This window comes from Drosophila nasuta, unplaced genomic scaffold, assembly GCF_023558535.2.
Source record: "Drosophila nasuta strain 15112-1781.00 unplaced genomic scaffold, ASM2355853v1 ctg64_pilon, whole genome shotgun sequence".
Taxonomy (NCBI): domain Eukaryota; kingdom Metazoa; phylum Arthropoda; class Insecta; order Diptera; family Drosophilidae; genus Drosophila; species Drosophila nasuta.
The window spans coordinates 48,899-59,326 of record NW_026869609.1 but is presented as its reverse complement, the minus strand read 5'-3'; the positions used below and the strand labels follow the sequence as shown (position 1 = coordinate 59,326).

At 48.6% G+C, this 10,428-nt stretch overlaps 1 protein-coding gene across 1 annotated transcript; it reads left to right on the top strand.

Moving 5' to 3' along the window:
• The first annotated feature begins 5,628 nt into the window (after positions 1 to 5,628).
• LOC132798031 (uncharacterized) lies at positions 5,629 to 10,219 on the top strand. Its single transcript, XM_060809760.1, has 2 exons — positions 5,629 to 9,823; positions 9,915 to 10,219. Exons 1-2 carry the CDS (start codon positions 5,629 to 5,631, stop codon positions 10,217 to 10,219), a joined length of 4,500 nt encoding a protein of 1,499 aa, XP_060665743.1.
• The last annotated feature ends 209 nt before the right edge of the window (positions 10,220 to 10,428 follow it).

Genomic DNA, 10,428 nt, shown 5'->3' with positions numbered 1-10,428 from the left:
ATCCATACGCACAACGTGGCCGAGCCAGCGCAGACGTTGTATCGTGATGCGCCGTTCACGTCGTCGTACAACTCGTACAGCTCGTGGTTCATCCGAATGCGAAAGTCGTCCCCAATCCGAACGGGACCGAAGATCTTGCGAAGAATTTTTCTCTCGAACACCCCAAGCACTGCTGCATCTGTGATTGACACTACCCATGCTTCTGCGCCATATAAAAGCATGGGTAGGATGAGTGTCTTGTAGAGTGCTAATTTTGTTCGGCGAGAGGTCTCTATTGCACATTTGCTTACTCAGACCAAAGTAGCACCTATTGGCAAGTGTGATTCTTCGCTTGATCTCCAGGCTGACGTCGTTTTGGTGTTAATGGCAGTGCCAAGGTACGTGAACTCCTTGACCACTTCGAAAGTATAGCTGTCTGCTACCACATGGGAGTCTAGGCGCCGCGTTTCCCTGCTTGTCGACAGCATATACTTCGTCTTGCCCTCGTTTACCGCCAAACCCACTTTTGCTGACTCTTTTCGATAGCGGAAAATGGAGCAGTGACATCACGCTTGCTGCGGCCAATGATGTCAATATCATCAGCGTAAGCAAGGAGCTGGACACTTTTATAAAAATTGTGCCAGCTCGATGTATATCGGCTTTCCGCAAAACCCCTTCCATCACGAAGGGGGTCGCCTTGTCTGAAACCTCGAACGGTATTGAAAGGTTCGGAGAGGTTCGTTCCTACCTTGACAGAGCTGATGGTGCTGTCATCCTGCAAAGACATATCAGCTTTGCTGGAATACCGAACTCAGACATGGTGGCATATAGGCGTTCTCTTGTCGGGCTATCGAATGCAGCTTTGTAATCGACAAATAGATGGTGTGTGTCAATTCCATTTTCGTGGGTTTTCCAGGATTTGGCGCAATGTGAAGATCTGGTCTATGGTGGATTTACCAGGTCTGAAGCCGCACTGATAAGGTCCGATCAGTGTGCTGGTATACGGCTTCAGTCGTTCACATATTACGCTCGATAGGACCTTATATGAGATGGCAATCAGGCTAATTCCCCGGTAGTTGGTGCATATCGTCGGGTCGCCTTTCTTCAGTACAGGACAAAGGACGCTGAGATTCCAATCGTTGGGCATGCTATCTTCTGCCCATATTTTGCAGAACAGCTGATGCATGCACCTTATCAGCTCTTCGCCGCCGGCCTTAAACAACTCTGCAGGCAGTCCATCAGCACCGGCTGCTTTGTTGTTTTGAGTCGCATAATAGCAACTCGGACCTCATCATGGCTAGGTAGTGGTATATCCACATTGTCGTCGATTGGTGGTATCGGGCTGCTTCCTCCAATGGCGGGATTGGTGCCGTCATCGCCTGCTAACAGCTTGGAGAAATGCGCCCTCCATAACCTCAGCGTGCACTGCGTATCTGTAACCAGATTCCCGTTTTCATCTCGACAGTTAGATGCGCCAGTCTTGAAACCTTGTGTCAGACGGTTCACTTGTTGGTAAAATTTTCGAGCATCATTTCTGTCCTGTTTCTCCCGTTTTTTCCGTCTAAAAGCCGCCTCTCTTCCTTCCTTTTCTCCCTGTAACGTTCACACGTAGCTCACGTTGCGCCAGACTGCAGCGTTCTTCTGTATGCGGCGTTTTTGCCGCAGCTGCGACGCGACACTCCTCGTCATACCATTGGTTCCGTGTGGGTGGGCGCTTGAACCCAATGGCTGTTTCAGCGGCAGCTCGCATGGAGTGGGATATGTGCGCCCAGAGTCCGCCGGCGTCAACAGGAAGAGGGTAGGTTGGTAGAGCAGTTCCGAGAGGTGAGTGGAGTAGGCTGTTGCTGTCCGTTGTGATCGCAGCCTAGTGACGTCCAGCTTTCGTTGCGTGATGGGGCGTACGTTTTCGCTCGGCATAGCCGCATGCGTATCTTGGCTGCGACAAGATAGTGGTCCGAGTCTATGTTGACTCCACGAAACGTACGCACGTCCATCACGCTTGAGGCATGCCTTCCGTCTATCACAACATGATCAATTTGGTTGCGCGTTTTTGATCAGGGTCAGCCATGTGGCCTTGTGGATGTCGAGGTGCCGAAATCTGGTGCTACTCACTACCATGTTCCGCGCCGCGACGAAGTCAATCAGCCTGAAACCGTTGTTCGAGGTGGTCTCATGGAGGCTGAATTGACCGACGGTGCGGTCAAAGATGCGTTCGCGCCCAACCTTTGCGTTCAAGTCCCCGAGGATAATCTTCACGTCGTGGTTTGGGCAGCGGTCGTATGTGTCCTCGAGTCGCGCATAGAATGCATCCTTACAGCATCGTCCTTCTCCTCCGTCGGGGCGTGCGCGCAAATTATGCTAAGATTGAAAAATCTAGATTTGACACGAATTGTAGCCAGCCATTCACTCACTGGGGTGAAATTGGAGACGTGGTGGCGAAGTCTTCGGCTTACTACAAATCCGCATCCAAATTCGCGCCTCTCCGCATGGCAGCTGTAGTAAATATCGCAGTTTGCTCGCTTGGAGCAACCTTGTCCAGTCCATCTTATTTCCTGGATGGCGGTAATGTCAGCCTTTAATTTTTCGAGGGCATCCGCCAGTTGGATAGAGGCACCTTCCCAATTAAGGGTTCGGACATTCCAGGTGCATATCCTTAAATCGTAGTCCTTTTAGTTTGCGGTGGTCGTCAACATAAGGGGGATCCTATCCGAGGCTTTCGCTTTGGTTTTCCTTGGGCTTCATTTTTCCGAGGCGGGTTCCAAACCCTGCGCTCGACCATTTACCGTCCGGATGACTCGCTGCACACATTAGCTCGCTATCTAGCGGATGCTAAGATAGCTACCCAGGAGGTGCCACGAGGAGGCTGTGTGTCAACTTGCAATCATTCGTAGACAGAGATCGCACTGGCGGCCACCAAGTTGACCGCAATCAGAAACTTTACTCTGTACGAATGAAAGCCATCCCATCCCATTGGTTTAGATCAACCTGAGGTTAATTCTAACTTTCCAGAGTGATGAGATGACAAGTTCGAATAAGCTTACTAACTATGGTTAGTATTATATTGGCCAACTTGATTGACTATTGGTTAGGCTCCACGAAAATTAGCAGAATACCTACACTTCCGAATAATCAAACAGCTGACACACTGCACTACTAAAGATTTGGATGGCGGTTGAGGAAGGAAATGGGAATATGAAAAGGTAACCGGAAGCGCGGGGATGCGATACCTAGATTCTGGATCGCGGACATTTTATTCTAACACAACTCCAGCTCAACGTTCGGGCACCATTTTATTAAATGGCGACTCCGTTTAGAGCGGCATTTTGTTGTATTACGATCTCCGACTCCACGTCTGAGCGCCATTTTATTTATGTAAATGGTGACTCCACTTAGAGCGCATTTTTTGTATTACTATCTCCGGCTCCACGTTTGGGCGCCATTTTATTTATGTAAATGGCGACTCCATTTAGAGCGTCTTCTTTTTGTATTGCGATCTCCGGCTCCATTCTGGGCGCCATTTTATTTATGTAAATGGCGACTCCATTTAGAGCTTTTTTTGTATTGCGATCTCCGGCTCCACGTTTGGGCGCCATTTTATTTATGTAACGAACACGTCTAGGGCGTCATCTTATTATGAGACGACCCGTTAAGTGGACAGCAAACTGGAAGCATACTCTGCCTACATTGTCGACTAAAGCTCAGGGAAAGTGGGGTGGGTCTTTTGCCACCTAGTAAGCTACCGTGCCACACAGATAAAAGAAGGTAGACAGAGTTAAGACGGTCTATCAACCGATAGACCGGTTAAGAAGTATATGCATTCAATATATAAATATGAAGTGCCAGATGACTGCAGGTGTGACCACTCAGGCCAGCTGACAGTGTGGTCGCGATCGAATGTTATCGATAGCGACAAAGCTAGTATACTGTGCGTGTGACCGTGTCATACGCACAGACACACTGTTCTTGGTTTTCCTCTGAAGATTGTCACCCTGCCCCTTTTAGTGCTTTTCTGCTATTCCGCCTTCTATCTTATGTTTTCAAATCGACTCAAGCAGCACATGTATATTATCAAGTGAATAAAAATACCACACAAAGTTACAAGTTGTGATAATTTGAAAAAGTGAAAGTGTTATTATTTTCATCAAGCGTCGCCCCTAAACATTTTGGTCCTTCGAGCCGGATTTATCGCTCGACCCCAGCAATAGCATTGGTTGACAAGATAAGTAATACACTTTATTTTTTCCCCATACATTTGTGCAAGTGTCGTGTTCGCGCCATATTTTTTTTCCTTGTGCCTTATATATATGTGACACAGCATATATATAAGTACATAAGCGTTCGACCGGCATTTTCTCAGCCATCTTTTCTACTTTGTGTATACTTGGCACAGTATATATATATATATATATCCTTATATGTATATGTATGTGTAAGTATCTATAAAGTTTAAAAGAGTTCGCTAATATTTTCCGTTTTTGGCCGCGGTTGTGTGTACTTTGCTATTTCTTTTTCTGTCGTATCGCGTTTGTCTGTTTTCTTTTAACACACTCCTGTGTAGGCAAGCTCTCTTTGGTTATATTCAAATAACAAGAGAGCTGCTCCTCTCATAGCAAACGCGCGTAGATCCACTACACTCCATATATATATATATATACATATATATATATATATACACATATACATACGACATATGTACATCCACACACAACACACATACACACGTACATTTCCATACACGACACTTACACACATATATGGTCCATACATACTGAAGTCCAGTATTATTCATATAATATATATATACTATATACATATACATACAGATACGTATACTGCTTCACATACATATACACTCCGTATATGTTCCTCATATATTGAAACTATACAGTATAATCAAATCCATTGTTGCATATAATATATATATATTATCCATTATTACACATATATATATACACATATATACACACACATATATATATACACATATATACACACAATTATATATATATAATCCATTATTACACATATATATATACACATATATACACACACATATATATATACACATATATACACACACATATATATATATTATCCATTATTACACATATATACACACATATATACACATATATTATCCATTTCCGTATACGTATATAAGCAGCAGCAATCACACCGAAAAATAAAGATTCACGCTGCTGTTTGTGTTTTACTTAAACATTTTTGGTTTTTTCCAACAGCGATTTTGTTCCTCGTCTGTTTTCTTGTGTCGGCTTTGCTCACTATCCTGTGACAGCCGAAGTTCTTTTCCATTTGTGCTTGCTTTCGGCTGTCCGCTTTACCGTGAGTCTTTGTTGAGAAAAGACTCTAAAGTGACTGCCGAAGCATAGTATGTCCAAGAGCCAAAAGAGCGAAAAAGACTCAAAACACTCGTTAAAGCTTCCGACCACATCTCGTCGCCTGTCGTCCGCTTCGCCCGCTCCTTCGGGGTCCAAATCCGCCACACCTGCCGCTCAACTCCGAGTAAAGGTCGATCGTCCGTCGCCGTCTGCTTCTGCAAAGACTCCGCTGTTGCGTACATCTTCGACTGCTCTACGTAGTCAGGCAACTACCCGTTCCGTCCAAGCTAAATTTAGCAAAACCCGTGCAATGGCTCTCAGCAACTTCGTCGCCGTCTCTGACAGACTGGTGCACTTCGAGAGTCGGGTCAGAGGGCCTGCAGCCGAAGATGACAATGTACACACGTACGAAATCCGTCGTGACCGGCTGCAAGTCCTCTGGGACAATGTCGAAGCCGCTTATTCCACATGCGCTGATGCACTGCATCAAGACGGCGACAGTGAAGGCACACAGGCGATGGAGGCAAAATACGATCACTGCTATGCAGTGTACGAGCGGTGTCTCGCCCGTGTTAAGGGGCAAATTACCCAGGTTTCCGGGTCCAGCAGGAGTGAAGCATCCGTTCCTCCTGTATACTCCAGTGGCTGCCGGCTCCCTCCAGTCGACACCGAAGTGTTCCGTGGGGATTACTTGCGGTGGCCGACTTTCCGTGACCTTTTCACGGCCATCTATGTCAACAATCCAAGGTTGACTCCGGTCGAGAAACTTTTCCATCTGAATTCGAAGACCGCAGATGAGGCCAATGAAATAGTAGCCAAATTTCCGCTGACGAACGATGGTTTCGCGTCGGCTTGGGGTGCTCTCTGCGAACGTTTTGAGAACAAGCGCTTGTTAATAACAAGCCAGTTGAAGATCCTATTTAACCTGTCCACGGTTACCCAAGAGTCGGGAGCAGCTATCAAGGAGCTGCAGAGCACGATTCAGCGTTGCTTGACCGCTCTTGAGCATTCAGACATTTCCGTCTGTAGCCCGTTCGCAGATTGCATCCTCGTTTTCCTCTGCTCGTCCAAACTTCCCAAGCTCACACTCTCGTTGTGGGAGCAATCGTTGGTGGACAAAGCGAAAATTCCCGCATGGCAGGATATGAGCACGTTCCTCAATGAGCGCTACCGTACGCTCGAAGCGATTGAGGACGTAAAACAGACCGCCAACTCACAGATCGCGACTGCAGGACCATCCCGTCCGCAGAATTCAAAGCGAGTCAACTCCTTTGAGGCCCGAGTCACTCCGAAAGGCAAATCGTGTGACTTGTGCTCAAAGGAGAATCACCCTGTCCGGGTGTGTCCGCGTTTTTTGCAAATGTCGGTCAACGAGAGAATGACATACATCAAACAGAAAAGTCTCTGTTTGAACTGTTTCGCAAGAGGTCACCAACTCCGAGAGTGTACGAGTGCGCACAATTGCTTTACATGCAAAGGGCGGCACAACACTCTTCTCCATCGGGGTGACAGTGCCCACAATGGTGCCTCTTCATCGTCCAATATACAGTCCACTCCAAATCCAACGGCAACTAATGTGCAGAATTTCTTTGCCAATAATGCTCAGAATGTCCTTCTCGGCACGGCGGTCATCAATGTTTGCCACTTGGGCACTACATATACCGCACGTGCGCTAATTGATTCCGGGTCCGAAGCGACCTTCATTTCTGAGCGTTTGTTCCAACGCATTAAGTTGCCTTTCCAGTCCGTGCGAGCCCAGGTATCCGGGCTGAATCACGCAGTTGCGGCCCAATCGCAGAAGTTATGTCACTTCAGCATTGGTTCTCCGACGAAGCCGAGGCTCCATATCGAGACTTCGGCATTCGTAATCCCACAGTTGGCAGGCAAACTGCCCTCCTTCGATATGCCGCGAACTTTCCTAAAGGATCTACCAGCGATAGAACTGGCAGATCCACACTTCTACAAGAGCGCTCAGATCGATATACTAATTGGCGCGGATATCCTTCCGTCGGTCATCTTGAGCGGCTCCCGGCCAAACATTTGTGGCTCACTCCTTGGGCAGGAAACCGTGTTTGGCTGGATTCTTACCGGCCCCGTCTCCCAAAGTATGTCGACAACTGTTTCTGCGTTTTCGACAAGAGTCGCCCTCCAAGCAGACGAACAGCTCGACAGCCTACTTTCCAAATTTTGGGAGGTGGAGGATATTCCAGCGAAGCTGATAAAGGAGTCAGACTTCGTTTGCGAAGAAAACTTCGTTAAGACTACTTCTCGTAGCAAATGTGGCAGATATCGGGTGACTCTTCCATTCCGGAAGCCCGATGGCATTGAACTGGGTCATTCCAGATCTATAGCGCTGGCTCAATTCCTCAAGAACGAGAATCGTTTGTCAAGAAACGATTCTCTAAAGGAACAGTACAATGCCGTTCTCCAGGAGTACGTGGACTTGGGTCATATGACACCCATATCGCCTCAGGCGATTGGCACGACTCCTAATTTCTACCTGCCTCACCACGCCGTGTTCAAACCAGATAGCACCACAACGAAGGTGCGGGTCGTTTTCAACGCATCTTGTCCATCCTCAAATGGCAAGAGTCTGAATGATATCCTTCATTCAGGGCCCATTCTCCAATCGGATCTCACATTGCAGATCCTCCGATGGCGATACTATCGATATGTGTTCAATGCGGACATAACGAAGATGTATCGCCAAATCCTCATGGACTCAAAGCACACACCGTTCCAACGAATTCTGTTCCGCACGTCGGACGGTGTGATCCGTGACTTTGAGTTGAACACGGTGACATTCGGTGTCAACTGTGCGCCTTTCCTGGCTCTACGAGTCCTTCAGCAACTTGCTGATGACATACGCTTGGAGTATCCTCTCGCAAGCCGAGTCATTTCCAACAACATGTACGTGGACGACGTCCTAGCGGGGACACACACAAGAGAAGAGGCCATCCGGACCATTACGGAAGTGTGTGCAGCCCTGGACAGTCCTGGCTTCCCGCTGAGGAAGTGGACGTCGAACCATAAGAGCGTGCTGAAGGACATTCCAAAGGACCATCTACTACGAGAAGACTTCCTCGAACTCGAAGACTCTAGTACGGCGAAAACTCTGGGCATCAGGTGGCAAGCTCACGATGACGAGTTCTTCTTCATGCCACCAGAAGTTGCCCATCAGGACTCCTACACGAAGAGGGAAGTGCTTTCGCAAATCGCTAAGCTTTTCGACCCAGCCGGATGGCTGGCCCCTTTCGTTATCCGAGCCAAAATCTTCATGCAGGAGATTTGGCTGAGAACGCTCGAATGGGACGAGCATCTACCCACGGATCTTTCACTCCAATGGAAGGAGTACCTCCAGAGCTATCCTGCTCTGGGAAAGATCCGGATTCCAAGATGGGTCCAATTCCAGACACGAGTGAAGCTCCAGTACCACGGATTCTGTGATGCGTCAGAACGAGCGTATGGAGCAGCGATCTATGTCCGTGTGGAGACGGCGAACAAGGTTTCCACACATCTCCTTACTGCGAAGACAAAGGTGGCTCCGGTCAAGTCTCTCTCAGTGCCACGTCTGGAGCTTTGTGGCGCAGTCCTGTTGGCTGAGTTATCTGCAGCCCTCCTCCTGAATCTGCCAGCAGAAAGTTTCCAGACTTTCTTTTGGACTGATTCAACAATTGTTCTCGCCTGGTTGAACAAGCCACCCTGCAGATGGACAACCTTTGTGGCCAATCGCGTGGCCAAGATCGTCCAAGCCAGCGACGCCAAGAACTGGTCGCATGTGCGATCCGAGCACAATCCGGCAGATCTCGCAAGCCGAGGTGTCCTGCCACAAGAATTGATGTGTAATCCTTTGTGGTGGCATGGACCAGAGTGGCTTCATCTCCCGTCGGATCAATGGCCAACTTCTCCAAGTCCCATTCCGGAGACTCTGCTGGAGCAGCGGATTAAGTGCAACGTCGCTAAGTTACCTCCGACTCCCGACTTCCTGAGCAAGTTCTCTGAGTTTGGCAGGGCACTGCGCACGTCTGCCTATGTTCTCCGATTCATCGATAGGAGTCGGAAGTTGGCAGTTCCAAGCTCTACCGTGGTGCAGGCGGATGAGCTGTCACGGATCCAAGAGCGGCTAATCGTCATGGCTCAACGACAAACTTTCCAACAGGAATACCAATGTCTGCAGTCCAAGCAGCAGGTTCCTTCCTCAAGTTCAATCCGAAACTTGAACCCTTTCCTCGATGGCAAGGGGATTCTACGGGCCTGTGGGCGTCTGAGGGCGTCCCACTCGCTGCGTTATGATGAGAGTCATCCAATCATCCTCTCGTATTCCTCGTCCTTTGCACGACTACTGGTTCGTTTCACCCATCGTATATCCTTACATGGGGGTAACCAAGTCGTCATGCGGCTGATCCGCTCCAGATTCTGGATTCCAAAATTGAAGGTCCTCGTTAAATCCACCATCAACTCCTGCAAGGTTTGCGTCATCTACAAGACTTGCCCAAGGAAAGGGCGTCCTACTCGAGACCTTTCACGCACACTGGAGTCGACTTCGCCGGCCCATTCGAAATAAAGACACTGGCCGAGCCTGCCTCATCACCAAAGGGTACGTCAGTCTTCGTGTGCCTCAGCACGAAGGCGATCCACTTAAGGCAACATCGGATCTCACGACGGAGAAATTCCTGGCCGCATTCTCCCGTTTCATCGCACGGCGCGGGTGTCCACACCAAATGTACTCGGACAACGGGAAAACCTTCGTTGGAGCTGACAAGGTGATCTCCAACGACTTCTTGGAAGCGACGAGGGAGTGCATCATCGCACAACATCCCACAAGAGCCTATCCTGGCACTTCAACCCGCCGGGCGCCCGCATATGGGTGGTTTATGGGAAGCCGGCGTAAAGAGTTTTAAGGCACTCTTTTACAAGGCGACCTCCACCTCGAAATATACGTTCGAAGAGTTGTCCACTCTTCTTGCTAAGATCGAAGCCTGCCTGAACCGAGGCCGATTTCCCTATGTCCGAGGATCCTGCGGACTTACTAGCGCTCACTCCTGGCCATTTCCTCATAGGTGGCCCTCTTATTTCGGTGTTGGAACCACCAATTAACCAACCGGCCACC